The sequence below is a fragment of the Panthera pardus genome, unplaced genomic scaffold (genome assembly GCF_024362965.1).
Source record: "Panthera pardus isolate Hobbes unplaced genomic scaffold, ASM2436296v1 HiC_scaffold_8, whole genome shotgun sequence".
Taxonomy (NCBI): Eukaryota; Metazoa; Chordata; class Mammalia; order Carnivora; family Felidae; genus Panthera; species Panthera pardus.
Window position 1 is genome coordinate 134,767,394 of NW_026527013.1, and position 18,028 is coordinate 134,785,421.

General features: G+C 37.4%; 1 protein-coding gene across 5 annotated transcripts in view; it reads left to right on the forward strand.

Annotated features, from left to right (window-relative positions):
• ST7 (suppression of tumorigenicity 7) overlaps positions 1-18,028 on the forward strand; it is a 249,460-nt gene that overhangs the window by 158,387 nt on the left and 73,045 nt on the right. For all 5 annotated transcript variants that reach the window (XM_053896838.1, XM_053896839.1, XM_019418043.2 and 2 more), the window contains one exon: positions 2,073-2,170. In XM_053896838.1, coding sequence (XP_053752813.1) covers positions 2,073-2,170 — 98 coding nt within the window. The remainder of the gene's footprint in view (positions 1-2,072; positions 2,171-18,028) is intronic.

Sequence of the window (18,028 nt, forward strand, 5' to 3'; positions counted from 1 at the left end):
CAGGTGCCCCTTTGCCTTTCTTCTTAATAATTTTTTTCCTTTCCATAAGAGCACAGTACATAATTATAGCTTTATTGCTGTTCACTTAATGTTCAGATTCTCTTTCCTGCTCTTAAGATCCTTAACTCCAGAAATAAATGGTAATAACCTTTAATGATAACTTTCTCCCAAGAATTCTTATGTATTTCTCTGTTTATTAGTTGTTTCTCTGCCCCATAACTTAAGTTCTAGTTGGGAAACAGGACTTAAATTCATGTTAATGTAATCAAAGGTTTTCTCTTAGGAGTCTTCTACAGCATGGGTGGAAATAGGACAACTAAGAGTATCACCGTTATTGGTGATTATCTCAGTATTTAGCCCTTTGGTATTGGCTTTCAGAGAGAAAAAGCCATGGGTTCATAATTATTTCTCTTTCTTATATTAAAAATAGTGGCTGCTTTTGTTTAAGATAACTCTTTAAAATGAGACCGTTTACTTTAGTGCACTAAACAGAGGGTCAGTGATATTTTGGGGGGATGGTATAAAAAAACAAGACAACAAAATTGTTTCTGGAATTCCTTGAGCCACTTGACTTGTCAGTTTGTTGGTTGTTTAAGTAGAAATGTAGCAATCCTTTCATTGTCCATTCAGACTTCAGGTTGTTTCATTAAGGTGGAATTTCTCCCTCCTGCATCTTGGGGAGTAGGATTGCATTGCCTTCATATTTGAGATTATAGAATTAAATTTTAGTGCTAAACTTGTATTTGACACAGACACTGAGTGCATTAGTCTTTATAACTAAGTTACAGCGAGATCTTTGATTTTTGTGTGTATACATGAATATGTCCACACAACACAATAATACACAGGTTTTTTTTTCATATTCAGTAAGTATATTTATTTATAAGCAGTAGGTATATATGTTAATCAAGTTTCTAATCACATCTGTATCTTGCTTTTTAAAAAATTTATAAGAATGAATTTTGAAGACATGTGTATAGTAATGTCTATTTTCTGAACTAAATGAGAATTAACACATAACATTACATAAACTATAATATAACTTAAGAAATTTTCTTTATTCCTTTTTTTCTGTAAATTAAATCCTTTCAACCTGTTGCCTACATCTATCCAAAAAATATAATCACATCTTTAAAATAATTTGTAGGCACTTGGCAAATTTTCAGCACACATCTTGTTCTCATTGTTTTAAAACTTGAAATGTTAGGACTTTGGTCTTAACATCTTTTAATAGCTGCATATTATACATGTACTTAATCTATAACAGGTGTGTCATATTTTTCTAAAACATGGTAATTTTATTGAGGATTAAATGAATGCATGTTCTCACTGGTTCAGAAACATATCCAAAAAGACATATAATTAAAAGATTAAGATGAGAAGTTGTTAATGTACTTTTTAGTGCCATTTTAGTGACTATTATTGTAACTAGTTAGCTTGTCAATGCTTTCTCTAACACTAGGGTAGTTTTTCATTTTGTTACATACTCTATTGTCATATCTGGAATGTGTTATATTGCCATCTAAAATAGACTGCTTTGGGGACCTGGAGATGATTATGATGTCACTAGTATTAGGGAAGGAATAATATAAAACAGAAGTTCAAGATGAGGCTTCTCCAGACTTAATGTCAAGCAGGAAAAAAAAAAAAGTTGATCAAGATGCAACCTGAGATTCACCTCTTTGCATGTTCAGCAAAAGCATGCAAACTGAAGAATATGGAATGCTTGCTTGTAAACCACATTCAATATGGGTATGCTCATTTCCCCAGCACTTTGTGGCAGATGATTTTATTTATCAAATATTCAACATCCTAACTCAAAAGTATGGATTAGGTAATCAGTCACATGATTTGACCTTTGGAAGTCTAAGTGCTTTGACTACACTGTATGCATTTTACTATTAGCAAACTCGTCAGTGCTCCTGGCAGTAAGAAAAAGCCAAAGGAGCACTCTGTTCTCTCTGAGGTTTTCCTTTAAGGGTATGGCAAAGGAGCCTCTGTATTTTTTTCTTGCTGCTCAGCTGAAAGCTTTTGTATTTTTAAATTTTGGTGTTTCATATTTCCTTTTTCAGGACGAGATACCAACGTCTTGGTCTACATCAAAAGAAGGCTAGCAATGTGTGCCAGAAGACTCGGGAGGACCAGGGAAGCAGTGAAAATGATGAGAGATGTGAGTTTAAATTTGTGTTTGGGAACAGTAGCAATGTACCTGACTTAAAGAAGGAGGAGCCACCTGAATGGCCAGAGGAGCCACCTGCATGGCTGCAGAGAGCAGCAGTGATGGCGCGGTGGTCCCATGGTTGCTGGAGCCAGCCAGTCTGGGAGTTGGCTCTGGCTCCCAGTGTATTAGGTGAATGATCTTGGGCCAGTGAGTCTACTGCTGTGTGCCTGTTTCCTCATCTGTGAAATGGGGATAGATAACAAGAACTTTAACAATACTAATAACAAAAAAAAATTACTACTAAGGATTATTGTGAAGATTAAGTGAGATAAAACATGCAAAGCTTTCAGTAGAGTGACTGTCATCTTAAGGAAATTTCAGTAGGTGAGCTTATTATTAAACCTGTGGAGCTGTAGCCAGAAACCAAGAATGAGATCAGTTAGTTTAGCTAACTGACTTTTTTTGTGTGTGTGGACAGTCAGGAAGATTTGAAAAACTATGGGTCTAATTAATTGCTACCCTTGAATTTAATAATATTATGATCTAATCTGATTGTAGTCATTTCAAGCATTCTCCTAGATTCTTGCATCAGGATATTTTATCACTAGTAGTCAACATAACAAAAGAGGAAGTAGGTGAGAGTTTTAAAACAAGAGAGAACCAAGAGAGACTATTAATATGTAACTTTAAATCAAAACAGTAGTTTTAAGGGAAATCAGTAGAGGAACTTTTACTTCCATATTTTTTTTTAATTAAGAAATACTTTTTCATAAAGAAGCTGACACCAATGTGAATTGTATTTATAAACCATTTTTTTTTTAAAACAATTTCAGAAAACCTTTGCCAACACTTCATGCATGTACTGTTTTCCTGAATCAAGAGACATAGGTAACTGCCCATTATAAAAATGAAAGAACCAAGGGGCAAGATTAAAGTGACATCTTGCCTGGTTCTCAGCTTTCGGGTTTGGGAACAGGACTGTGTAAACCTCTAGTGAGCCACTTCTCAGTTTATCTTTGGAAGGGCAGTTATTCATACAAATTCCCAGTTACTCTGTTATTCAGGGCCTGCACTCCATCCAGGCCCACCCCTAATTATTTCTGCAAGTTACAGCCTAATGTAAAGGTGAGATCCGTGTTTGGGTCCGGCTACTCAATTAAACAGTGGTATAGCTCCCAGATCTGAGGAGAGGACAAGAGGAGGGGGATTCCAAGATAATTCTATTTGGCTCAAGGTGATAGATGCTCTGTGGGCAAAGCCACTGTAAAGGGGATGTCCCAGGATTAAATTCTTTTGGTTGAGGGGAGAATTTAAAGAATGTTTGTCATACAGTGTAAGTGCTAATTTTTACAAAAGGAAAGTTCTGTAGAGACATGAACTTGCTCTCTAAGCTTTTTAACTTGCAGAAATTCCATCTTTTGATACAGTGAAGAAACTCTGCCAGTCCCTTTGTCTCTGAAAGAGCTGAGAATTTTATGAAGGATGGGATATTTATCTTAAACTGGCCCAGCCACATTCAGCCTTTAACAAGGTGTTTTAAATTTATTGCCTTTTCTTAACCTTAGGTGGGCCAGAACAGGCATGTATGGAGGAGCAGATTTGGGTGATTTTCTTTATTATGTGCTTAGCAACTTCATAGGAAAAACAAACGGGGGGTAATTTCAATTCCATTTTTTTCTGTCAGTTTCATTCTGATTATCATCAGTTTTAGTATATGCGTATACAGTTTCGTATGATTGAAACCAATACATTCATGCTATGGTTTGACTTTTGCTTAACTTTATTTCATATTTACAATTCCATTTATTGACTTAGTCCAAATGTAGATCTTGGGGGAAAATCTGGAATGCAGTGGAATGAATGCTGGGCAGAGAGTAAGAAAACCTAGATGTGAATGTCAGCTTTGCTCTTCACTAGCTCTGTGACCCAGGGCAACTTTCTTTATGGGCTTTTCATTTGTCTTCTGTAAATTGTGGTTAGTGATTCTTACCTAAAAGGGTAATTGATGGAGCACTGGGGAGAATGAAATAAGATAATATAAAAACACCTGGCATATGGTAGACACGGTCACATTTTTTCCCCCATTTTTTCTCTATTATGCAAGTATGATATAATTTGCTTGACCATTCCCCTGATGGACATTTTGAGACATTTCTGATGTGTTTTTTTTTTTTTCTTAAATGAATCAGTTAGTAAGTCAAGCAATCTTTCCTATTACATATGTACACACACACACACACACACACACACACACACACACACACACGCAGATATATATGTGTGTGTATCTGAATGTATACATGTGTTTTTTGGGTTACTTTCCTTAAAGAATTCTGTTTTATTATTGGAATACCAATACGGTTACCTTTTGACTGTGTATATAGAGCCTCTAGTAGATATGGGCCCTACTCTTGTAACAGTCCTGTGAGGGACACTGTCAGACATTGTGGAGATGTGTTTTGAAGAGAAATATTCATAGTGCTCTTTCCTTCACAAACTCCTGGCACCCAAATGGAGGATGGAGGTTGAGGACCCCTGTGTTTGTTAAAGCTGCAGCTGGCCTCAGCCTTGTGGGAACAGTTGATGGTCAGACCTGACTCCTCTCAGGTCAGGGTCATATATAAATGGGAACCTCACTGAAGGGTTTACTCCTTTAACAACATGCACATAAACCATCTTGCTGCAAAAGTTCCTCTGATAAAACAGCACACTGGATTCTAGGCAGCCTGCTGATAAAACACTGAGGCAGGAGGATCTAATTTCTTACGAATACACAGCATTCCTACCCCATATATGTTGGTTGAAACTTTCTTAGAGCAGATTTTAAAATGGAAATAGAAATGGTAGAGTCAGAATGCTTTCCATGTAGAAAGTAGACACTTCAAAACAATTCTCTGGAAACCCCTTAAAGGAAGGAAAAACTGTTAATTGATGAGATAGCCTAAAAAAAGAATGGGAATTCCGGGAAGGACAACTGTGGATGATTATGGATCTAGTAAAATACTGATACTATAAGTGAAATATCGATGAGGTACGAACACGTAAGCTCCTTAATGTGAAGATTCTTGGCTTCTCATTTAAAAAGCAACACATCAATTATTTTGAATTCCTAGGATATAGTCTCAAAAAACTCACTTTAATTAGCTTCCTTTTATAGTCAAGAATATGGAAACATCTTATTGAAGGAATGCTTTGCAGTGGGTAGAACTAAGAAAGCATGCTGACTTTTGAATTTTACTATATGGTATTATTTATCCAAAATGAAAAGGGTTACATTTTCTGCTTTCTTAAATTTAAAGAAAAGCCTTTTTGCTTGTTCTCATTTTAAAATTGCTTCTCTAACATCTGATATAGTCCACAGTTTTTTCTTTTTAACTTTTACCATTTAGTTAACCTCAAGGATTTTTTTTTTCCTAGCTTTTCCTGGCCCTATTTGAGTAGATTTGGAATAGAAGTCATAAGGCTAACTGTTTGGTTTGGCCCTGTAGCCATACCCTGTCAGAACTGTTGTAGATAAACTGGTATGGATGGGATTCCTTGCCCATATGAAAGAACCCAAGAGCTCCTCTTGCCCCAGGTCATTTGGTCTAGACTCGAGTCTCTCAGTCTCAGTACAGTTGACATTTTGGGCCATGTAAGTCTTTGTAGTGGGTGGCCTATGCTTTGTAGGATACTTAATAGCATCCCTGCCCTCTACCCACAGATACCAGTAGCAACCTGTCCCTTTGTTGCTCCCCAGTGTGACAACCAAAAATGTTTCTAGATATCTCCTGGGGGACAAAATCATTCCTCACTAAGAACCATTGGCCTGAAGAATCCTAAAGAGAGTAGATCTGTTTTGGGGTAGACATTGAATATTTATTCGGTCTTGTTAGTAGTCTGAGCTTCCACTACTGTGAGCACAGTGCTCTGTGGCATCCCCAGAGTTGATCAGTTCCTTGGACCAAGCTGATTTGGGAGGTTGTTTGTCTTATATGGGATTCCCTGAAGAGATACCCTGGGACATGAAAACTAAATGAACTTGAAGGTTTTGGTGGGGTCTTGGTTGGAGTGATGAGAAAGAGAGGAGAATGTGAAGTCCTGATGTGGGGCAGTGGTCTTCCTTGGTCCTTGTGCATGCTTCCAGATCACTGTCTGCCTCTCTGCCCTAAAACCTACAGCTCCTTTGAAAGTTGACCATATGCTCGCAGACTTTATCACCTGTTTCCCCTCTTTTTTGTAGTTTTCTGCAGACCTTCACATCATTCTCCTTCATTCTAGTTTCACTCTTTCTCTCTGAACACTACCTCTTTCAATATCCTGGTCTTTCTCTTGACACAGGTCATCACAACTTCCTTGAAACATTTTATTTACTTGATTTTAGGAGACCATGCTTTCTTAGTTCTAAAATGTCACAGTCTGTAAGAAAGTATCACAAGCTAAGTGGCTTAAACAACAGAAATGTATTCTGTTACAGTTGTGGAGACCAGAAGTCTGAAATCCAGGTGTGGGTAGGGCCATACTCCCTCTGAAGGCTCTAGGAAAGAGTTCTTTCTTGCTGGCCATCACTCCAATCTCTGCCTCTGCCTTCACGTAACATTCTTTCTCCCTGTGTATGTCTTTGCAGTCAAATTTCCATCTTTTTGTAAAGGACACCAATCATGTTGGATTTAGAACTGGATTTATGACCTCATCTTAACTTGATTACATCCACAAAGACCCGATTTCCAAAACATTCACAGGAGTCAGGGGTTAGAACTTCAGAATTTCTTTTTGGAGGACATTGTTCAATCCACAATACCCAGTCATCCGTAAAAGCAAAATATGGGTACAGTACTCTGTGTATACTTTTATTCTCCCTAAAAATGGGGTACATACTGGGAAATGTGGATATCAAAGAAAAAAATCTACCCACCTAAAATTTGAGCTTTAAACAAAGCTGTGGCTTGTTTATTTCCTGGGGAAGTGGTAACATTTGTTTTTAAATTAATGTAGATTAAAATGAGTTCTATTTAGAAAATTATTGTAGTTGTTCATCCCTTTTAGGTCATTAGAGGTATCCCACGGTGTGAGCAATTGACCTTTGAGAATTAATTTAACAGCATTAATAGTAAGAGGATGCCCTTTAGATGATTTGTGAAGAGTAGCTCTTCTTTGAAAGCATGCTTTAGAAAATACACACCTCTGGGACTAATCAAAGCCTTTGGAGCATTAAGGACTGTTGATTTGCATTTTTGCCCACTTATGCTCATGAAGAAAAATCTTCATTAAGTCAATGATCTGTAAAAGAGATCTAGTATGCTGTTCCCAAGCTGTTTTAAAATTTCATTTTAGGGAATGTTCTGCAACAGAAAATCTGTTTTTATTGCATTGGTAAAAAAAAAAATCTAGGAGGAAAACTTTAAGTGAATATTTTGGGAGTTCATTTCTACTCCCTTTTATCTTTTTTTCTCATTCTTAAATTCTCTAGTTTTGTTCCTTTCTTTTGCCTTTCTATTCCACAAGTTACATTATTTACCTTTTATCAATATCCCTCTTTTTTTTCCCTTAAAATCATCATGGATTATTATGGATAACTTGGTTGATGAATAAATTTAGAAGATGTTCAGTTGATTGTTAGAAGAAGTACAGTAACATTATGCAGACTTGGGGCATGGGAAGAGGAGTATTTTAATACCTTCAGGTAACCAAGTATCACTGGAGCATAGTTGCTTTCAAGCTCTTAAGATAACTAGATGTATCATTGAGCTAAAGACAAAGTCTACAGTGAAACGTGTTCATTTCTAGGAAGTGTTCCTATGGTAATTGTTGGCCTATTTCTAGATTCTGTCTTTGCTATACTTAGAAATAAAGAAAAAGTGAATCTTGGAAGCAAATGCCGTAAATAGTAACTCACTGTTCTTCAGAATTAGACTTTACATGAACCCTTGCTTTTTATCATGATTTTTTTTTTTTTGGATTTGCCTGAAATGTTGTTTAAGTTAACTTATTTAGTAAATTATTGGCAATTAGTGATTTACATAGAAAGGGAAGGTGTTTAATAAGAGCAAATAATAGATTTATTAATTACTGATTTCTCTTTTTGTGTCAGTAAGGATGAACCATGGTTTAATCAGCATTGTACTGTGTATTCACTATACAAAGAGCAGCTGGTAAATAGTCCCTAAGGAGGATGAGAACTTGCCTAGAAGTGGTGTTTTTAATTTACTATTAGCTATTATCATTTACATGAAAGTCTTACTTGGGCATAATAAATACATGAAGATAAGTGTCACTATCAGAATTTTTCATATGCTGGGCCCACATTTTTCAGGGTGGTGAGTAATATCTACGGCTGAGTAAAGCCTTCAATATATATGGCTGGCCTGTGAGCAGTTCTAGACATGTCAGTGCCTGTCATCTGGGAGATTGATTTAGCTTCCCTCTTCCAAACTCCTTGACCTACTTTCCCAGGTATTGACCTTCTGCTTCTGCTTCTTAACTATGTCTACAATGAGTTCTTCTCTTGGATTCCTGCTCTTCTGCATTTCACCTTCCCAGGACTCGATCCTGGTTTTATTCAGTGGCTCCATTCATACCCACTATTTATCTGGTTCCACATCTTCTCTCTCTCTTTTTTTACCCTACAGCCTTGATTTTAGTCTTGCTATATGCCCAGATTACACTAAACCAATTAGTCATTCACCCCATTCATTCATTCAGTGAAAGTGTATTGAACCTCCATTTCATGCCAGGTGTAATCAGTGAAAAAACAAACATCCCTGACCTTATACAGTTACATTCTAGAAAGAAGAGATGAAAAAATAATAAACACAGTAAGTATGTATTTTTGTAATATATTAAAAATTGATAGATACTAGTGGAAAACAAAGTAGAGCAGGATAAGGAGGATTAGGAAAGCTAAGGGACAGAGAGTGGGAAGGCCACAGAAGTCACAGTTTTAATCCCATAATCAGTCTTTGTCATTTTACACACCTGATCATCTTATTTATTTATTTATTTATTTATTTATTTATTTATTTATTATGATCCCTGCATATTTTGGCAACTCAAATACTTGTTGAACTGGAGTTTTAGAACAACAGTAAGACAGCCTCCTGTTTAGATGAAGATTTAAAGAAGTTGAAGCACAAAAAGATCATTCTGGTATTTTCTATTCCACTTTTTGGTTGCCTTTAGTTAACTTTTATCCAGAGAATCAGTTTTGAAATAACATCAGAACTCAGTTTTATTTTTAATGTTATTTTTTTTTGTCACAAACATCTGACAGCCTTGATTTTATAAGTTCTCAGGCTTCTTGCCCCATGATCAAGCATTATATGAGTACACTGTGCAAACCGTAAAATCATGGAAAAGTTTAAGCCAATCTTCTGACTTATAAAAGCTTGGTAACTCAGTCTTTAACTTATTCTTGTGATAGGACGGCAGTCCGTAAAGAATCTGGAGTGTTCTCTATCTATCTGGCACCTCCCTAGAGAACTGATTTATAGATCTTTCTTGTCCTTCTGGTCCAAACAGACCTGAAAGCACATGTTGATCATCCTATTTAAAAAGATGTTGTTTTACCAAAGACTGAAGGAGGTGCAGAATTTAGTCATGTGATATATGCTCAAGGGCTGTGAGGCAGGAGTATGCAAAAGAGTCCTGTGTGGATGGAGTAGAGTAGGGAGGGGGGAGGATTACAGGCCACATAGGGTTTGTGGAGTGTAGTAAAGATTTCAGCTTTTACCCTGGCTGAAATGGGAAGCTTTGCAAGGTTTTGAGCAGAGGAATGACATGGCCATTTTTAATTTTTTACAGGCTGCTGTGTGGCAAGGAGAAGCAGGGAAGTTAATCACAAGGCTCTTGTATTTCATCCTGGTGAGAGACAGAGCAGTAGCAGAGTAGGTGGTGAGAAGTGGTCAGATTTTAGATATATTTTGAATGTAGGACCAGCAGTATTTGCTAATCAACTAATATGCATCGTGAGAAAATTCAAGGATGGTTCTAAGGATTTTGTCTTAGAAGAAAAAGAGTTTTTATCAGTTAAGATGTGGAAGTCTTCATATAGAACTTTTTTTTTTTTTTTTTTTTTTTTTTTTGGTAGCAGGGAAGGTTAGGAAGGTTAGTTTTGAACATGTCATGTTTCAGAGAGCACATACTCATTTTCATCTTAAATAATGGCTTCTTGATCTTGTTGTGGACCATAGCAAATTTTTGCTTTGCTGAAGTGAGGAAACCATTAAAAAGACAATAAGTAATGGGTCATCTGTGTTTGATGGAATCTCTTCTAAATTATAGTTGGCGAGGAACTCCCATTATAATACCACTCATTTAAAAATGCCAGCAAAGGTAAAACTTAATTGTTTACAGAGAAACCAGGACCATAACAGTCTTGTAAAATATGCAATATAGTGGCATGTGCATGTTTAATTTACATGTCTATTTCTTATCATTTTCACTTAATACTATTTTTCAGGTCTATCCGTTTTTGTTCTATGTACCTCTAGTATGTAGTTTGTAGTTTCTAATTGCTGCATCATATTCTATATTATGTTCTTACTCATTTTACTAAACTTTTCCCCTAGTGCAGGACTTCTAGGTTACCTCCAACCTTCCATTATCCCAGCAGTGCTGCATGAACATCCATATAAACACGTGGGAAGCTTTTACCCAGGAGTGGGATTGCTGGATGTTACAGCATCTGCACGTTTGATTTCAGTATGCCCTGCTAGTGCATTCTCCAGAATGGCTGACTGTGACTGTTTAAATTCTCATCCGTAATACATGACTCTGCCCTTATATCTCAATATTAGGCTGTTTTAAACACTGTATATATGTTATATATTTCAAATTTATTGAACATAACTAGTCATAATGTTATTTCATAATTAAAGAGAATACTATGTCATTTTTTCTCCCTCCTCATTTTGTATTCTGTTCATTTGCTTCTTTTTACTTTTATTTTCCCTGATTAGTTTTGACAGAGATGTTTCAATTTTATTAATCTTTTCAAAGAACTAGGATTTGGTTTTATTTATTTTCTCAACTTTTTAATGTTTTTTTAAATATATATTTTTAAAGTTTATTTATTTTGAGAGAGACAGAGACAGCATGTGTGGGGGAGGGGCAGAGAGAGGTGGGGACAGAGAATCCCAAGCAGACTCCTCACTGTCAGCACAGAGCCTGACACAGGGCTTGAACCCATGAACTGTGAAATCATGACCGGAGCCAAAAGTAAGAGTTGCGTGCTTAACCAATGGAGCCACCCAGGTGCCTCTCAACTTTTTTTTATCTTTATTCCAGTTTTTTCTGCCCATATTTGTATTATTTTGTTTCTTTTCTTTTTCTTCCCTCCTTCATCTCTGTGTTCATTGCCTTTTTACAAATTTTCTAAAGTTGAACACTTAACTCCATTAATTCTAAGTATTCCTGAATTCCCTTATTATTTCATCTTATCCCATATTGTATGTTTTTAGTCCTTGTCATTGATTTATAATTTTTTTATGTTATGCTTAGAGAACATAGATCATATGATACTGATTTGGGGAGAATTTATGGATGTTTGCTTTAAGGCCTAGTACATAGTCCATTTTTATAATTGTTATATCTGTGTTTGAAGGGAATATGTTCTCCATTGTTTATAAAAGTCTATGTGTTTACTAATTTGATCTTATTAACCATGTTATTCAAATCTTATGTATCTTAGCTTATTTTTTCTGCTTGCTCTATGAGTTTCAGAGAGGAATATGATAGAATATTCACCAGCTTTTAAAATTTATTTGCTTTTTCTCCCCATGCTTAGTTAATTGTTGCTCTATATATTTTGAGACTGTTGTTAGATGCATTTATGTTGTTGATTATTCTGTCTTACTGATACATCATTAAAAGTATATAGTGCCCTTCCTTTGTATCTTTTTTTTCTCCTGCCCAGATTTTCTCTTAACTTGTATTAAAATGGAATGCTCTAGCTTATATGGATTCATATTTGCTTGATATATTTAGTTCCAAATTTTATAATTAAATTTTCTGTGACTTTTTGATAGGCCAATGGGATCTATAAAATTTTTGCCACATATTGTCTTTATCAGTTGTAGAGTTTTGTACTTTTGGTTGGTATATTTTTCCTATTTGAGTTCATTGTCATTATTTTGTTTAGAGTCATTTTTGCTGTTTTTCATGTTTTTTATCTGTCATACTTTCTTCCTTTCTTCCACTGAACTGATCTGCTGGCTAACCATTTAAAAATTTTATTTCTTTCTTTTTGTGGTCTCTACTAACTAAGATCCATACTTATATTTATGTTTCTTGATTAGTTATTAAGCTTACCAATATCTATTATTTTCTTCCCAGTGATACACTTAACTGAGCCTATGACTGTCCCCTCTGTAGACTCACATAGCAACCAAGGAAATTCGTATGCAGCTCTTTGTTCTGTGAGATGTACAGGAAGCACTGATATCTGAGTCTCCTTTGGTTTGGTTGGACCAGGAGCCTGTGAAGCTGTTGAATTCTAGGGTGAACAGAGAGATAATCACTGGAAACAGACAATATTGGCTGATCTGGGATAGCAGGAACAGAAACCATAGAGGCAACAAAGCCAGGAGTGTGTGTGATGATCAGAGAGGCTTCCTGGGTTTCCCTTTTTAATAATCGATTAAAAAAATATTAAATATATCTCCTTCCTGGACAGTTGTCTGTCCTACTTATTAAGAGCATATACCCTGATGGCTTTCTCCCTCAACATGGGCCAGGAGACACTACTTTTGTGACTCAAGAGTCCATTGATGCACAACAGCACTTTCTGAGACCTGAGTCTCATTGAGCCCTTTAAATATGAGCTTAGTCTCTAGTAGGGCACCCTGCTATACTCTCCCACCAGTGAAATTTTTACTGCTTAGGTAGAGTAAGAAAGAGTTCCCAGATACCCTAGACTCCTCACTTTGTGTCACCTTTCACATTCAGTTAATGTGTACAGGTCTTGTAGGCTTTTCTGCCAAAATGTGCACACAGTGGTACAGTTGCACTGCTGTGATCCTCACTCAGGTCACCATTGTCTTTCATCCAAACTATGCAGTTGATCTCCAAGCTTCTGCTCTTGCCCTGGTAGAGTCCCTTCTGCAGAACATAGTGAGATGTATTGTAAAACTCAGATCAGAAGTTGTTGCTTGCATAAAAGCCTTCGGTGATTTACTGTTGCATTTAAAATAAAATGCAAACTCTTTACAAAGCTTGTAAAGTCCTATATGATCTGCTCCCTGCTTACTCTTCCAAACTCAGCTTATGCTACTGTTTTTCCTTACTCACTAGGCCGTAGCCACATTGGATTCTTTTTGAGTATGCCAAGTTTGCTTGTTCCTTCCTCAGGGACTTTGTACAGACCCTTCTCTTTGCCTGGAATACTCTGCTCCAGATCCCTACTCGGCTGGCTCCTTCTGGTCATTTAGGCTCAGCTAGAATGTCACCTTAGGGGAGCTTTCAGGGATACCCAGCTGTAGGAGCGCTGTGCATACTGCCTGTCTCTCTCTCTCTCTCTCTCTCTCTCTCTCTCTCTCACACACACACACACACGTTTTCATACTGTTATGTTACACACATTGTCATTCTCAATCATATTACTGTCTTATTGTTTTATTGCCCTTTCACTTTTGAAGTCTCATTTACTTGTTTACTTGTTTATTGTCTACATTGCCTACCTCCACTGGAAAGTAAACTCCACAAGGGCAGGAACTTCATTTTGTTCTCTGGTACATGATAGCTTCTCAGTTGATTTTGTTGAATGAATGGATGGATGACTAGATGGCTGGGTGGGAATAGATAGGAGTACTTCCCACAGCACATCCCACCAAATGCAAAAGTACGAGGACTGAGAATTTACAACTCCTACCTTAGAAGCTCTTTTCCATCCTGAATAAACCTTAAGTTCCTTTAGCAAATGTTTAATTATAGAGTAGGCAGGCATTTCATCTCTATTCAACTCTTAGGTGTGAGAAGAGTTGTTCAGCCCAGCTGTTCTGTGGTCAAGTGTTTAGTTATGTACGGTTACTGCCTGGGAACCCACTCTTGCTCTCTGTCCCTGCCTTCTCTATAAATTGGGAGCCTCTCTGAAGAAGAGCTGCAGCTTCCTTAGCTTTCTCTCCTGTGGTTGAATCAAGTCCTGTTTGTAGTTTGTCTTAGAGAAATTTGTTAAAATTGCTTGTTTGGTGGCTCTGCCAGCCATTCCTCCTGTCCCCCTTGCTGTTTTCATCCAAGTATAGATTTGTCTCCTTTTGTGCCACTTTCCTGTCATTTTAATAGGTTTGTGGGAGGAAGAGGAGGTAGACATATTTGTTTAGTTTTTCATCTCAATTGGTTAAGTTCTTTGCCTGAGTTCTTTTACTACAGTGATGTGGGATGCAGAAAGGCTTTTTGAGTAGCCTTGGAGTTGATGTATTAATAAATATGCTCTGATTTCAAAAACGGAAATTTATTTAGGCCTTTTTCTAAAGAGTGAGAGTTCAATTTATGCTGCTGCATCTGAATATATGTCCCTTTCGCAAAGATAGAAACGCTATCCTGTGTGGTATGATTTCTTTTTTCAGTCTTGCCTTCTCTTCAGTAACAGAGACACACACACATCCAAATGCTCTGATTTTAATTTAATGAGTCTTGGTAGAACAACCTCAGTGGATTATAGGTCCAATTTGAGAGATTAAAGAGGTAGAGTTGAAAGAAATTGGAGATTTATTGGATAAATTTCTCTTGTTTTTGTTTTTACTTTCAGGGCATTGGTTGTTGTGTGAGGGAGAGAACATGCAAGAGAAATCATGGATGACTTCTGAACTTCTAGCTTAGGAAACTGGGGAGACAATGGCGCCATTATGGGGATTGAGATTATAATATAAGTACCTGGTTTGGGAAAGAGGTGGGGAGGACAGGAAGAATTTAGATATGCTACTTTTACAGTGCCTGTGGGTCATCGAAATGGGAATATCTAGTAGGTGGTAAGATATACAGGCCTTGAGCACCAGAGAGAAACTTTGACTGGAGGATGTTCTGGGAATGATCAGCATGGAAGGTGATTAAAATGGTAAATGAGGATGAGGTCATCCAGGGAAGAGTGAATAAAGTTTAAAGGAAAACAAACAAACAAAAAATTGAAGGGAAATGCATAATAGGTTGATCAAAGGAGACTTGAAAAGAAGTGATGAGTGAAGTAGATAGAAAATCTAGGAGAATATTGTATTACGAAAACTATAGAAAGAAAGGAAAATGAATATGAGATCAGAACAATTCTTAGCGCAGTGCTTGTCACACATTACATATTCAATAAATATTTATCATGGAGAAAATATTTGTTATGTTTTACTTTTAAAAGGTGGTTGGTAATTTGGCTACAGCAAGATCAGTGGGATATAAAGGTTTATAATAGATTGCATTACGTTGTCTCCTCGTTGTGAGGTAATGTTCTACTTGAGATGACCCTGTCAATAAGCTTATAAATAAAAGGAAAAGAAAGAGGAGATTGTACCTAGAATGGAACATGTAAGCAGTAGAAGACCAGAGCACATTCATATGTTGATGGAAAATACTGAGAAGAAAGGGAGAAATTGAACATCTATAAAAAGAGAGGGCATCATTGATAGAATGAAGTTCTGAGGAGTGTGCAGTGATGAATTCCGGAGAACAGGAGGGAAGGGATTCCATGCATGGCTGGCAGGGATACACAGATAGATCTGGATGCAGATGGGGATTGTAGTAGAGAGATAGGGCCGAAGAATGGAAGGGGGTCCTTCCTTTTGACTCTTGTTTTCTTGATTAAGTTAGATGACAAGATGTTCTTCTGAGAGTGAATTGGGATGATATGGGTTAAGAGCATGGAGAGAGTGGTAGAATGGGGGAGAGAAGTCACCAGGGAAATTTACTAGAGGTTCACTGAGCAGTTTCAGCCCCTCAGAAGTTGGAGATTATTATATTTCAGTTGTTCCTCCAAACCTTACAGTTGTGTTCTTTGGCCTGAATGTTGGGACAGAATTGGTAATCGTCTGGTTTGATTCAATGTCAGGTATTGCTGGGTAAGTGAAATGGACAGACAAGGAAGTCAGGAACTTGAGGGATTGTCAAGGAGGTGGTAAGATGATGAGCCATGGGTTCTAGGTGGGAGAGGGGAGGGAGGGAAGGAAGGTAAGAAGGGATGATGGATTCATTGTTTCTAAAAAAGTGCCTATGGAGGGCCTGCAAGGTGCTAGACCCAGTTCTAAGCACTAAGTACATAGTGGAGAACGAGACAGCCAACAATTACAGCTGTAATGGAACAGTTATAATGGAGAGGGGACATGGTTGACAAAGACAATTACAGACTGAGGTGAGTGTTAGAAAGTCTGCTATGAAAGAGGGTAACTGGGAGGGGCTGCAGAGGAAGATGTTACAGAGGAAGAGCTAATTCAGAGACCCTGGGTTTGGAAAGAATTGGATAATAATGGAAAGGAGTTGGGGTGTCTGGGTGGCTTAGTAGGTTTAGCATCCAGCTCTTGATTTCAGCTCAGGTCATGATCTCACAGTTCATGAGATTGACTCCCACGTCGGGCTCTGCACTGACAGCCTGCTTGGGATTCTTTCTCTCCCTTCTATCTCTGCCCCTCCTTCACTTGCTCTCTATCTCTCGCTCTCAAAATCATACATACATACATATATACATACATATTTAAAAAGAGAAGAAGAAGAAGAAAGAAAAGGAATCCAGGGTGAATGAAGGGAAGGTTGGAATGAGATGAACTTGAAAAGGCAGGCAGCTTTGTCCTTCAGGGCTTTTCAGGAAATAAAGTGCAGTGGGAATACATTAGCATATGTGAAACAGAGGAGGGATATAATCTCACTGATGTTTTTATTAAATTATTGGGTACATTGCTGAAAATGGAGGGCGAGGGTGGGAGCAGGGAGTCCAGGTAAGTTATAATAGCAGTCCAGGAAAGAACTGATGAGGGAGGGCTTAGAATTAGGGGTGGCCATGGAGAAGTGGATGATTTTGAGATATATTTGGACAAAACCCACAGGATTTGACTAATGGCCAATTTTTTGGCTCTACCTTTAAAATATATTTAGAATCCTACCACTTCTTACTGTGTCCACAGCCATCCCTAGTCTAAACCATCATTATCTCACACTTGGACTATATTAACCTTATAACTGGCTTCCTGATTTCACTCTTGTCTCCTTGCATCTACTCTCCACAGAGCAGCTAGAATGAGCCAGTAAGGCATAAATTAGATCATGTCATTCTTTGGCTTCAAACCTTTCATTAGTCTCTTATGTCAGAATTTAAACTCTAAAGTGACCTACAAGGCCCTACATAATTTAGCCCTTGTTTCTGTTCTGGATTCACTGTGCTCCAGCCACATTGGCTTCTTGCTGTTTGTTGAACATGCCTGACTCATTCTCACCTCAGGATCTTCACGCTTGCTGGAATCTTCCCCAGGAATGCTCCTTTTCCAGACACTCTCATGACTTGCTCCCTCACCTGTTTCACTTTCTTATTAACTGTTACCTTCCTACCTTTCTTGCCCTGCCTTCCGTGATATGTGTATTTAAAATTACTTCTTCTTGCCATGCCAGCATTCTCTAGCCCCCTTCCCTGCCTTGTTTATCTCCTTAGAACCTATTACTACCTTATGGTGATATATATTGCCACATGTATCATTTCTCTCTATTTATTTTTTGCTTAATTTCTATCTCCACTAGAGGGTCACTTTCAGGAAAGTAAAAATTTTGTATCTGTTTACTACTGTATCCCAATAGAATAGTGCCTGGTGCATAGTAGCTTCTCAGTAGTTACCTGAAAAATGAATTGCTGAACAGACTGGATGTGGAAAGAAAGAAATTGTATTCTCAAAAAATGTGATACGTATGAGTCCATGGGTTATTAGCCTGAGC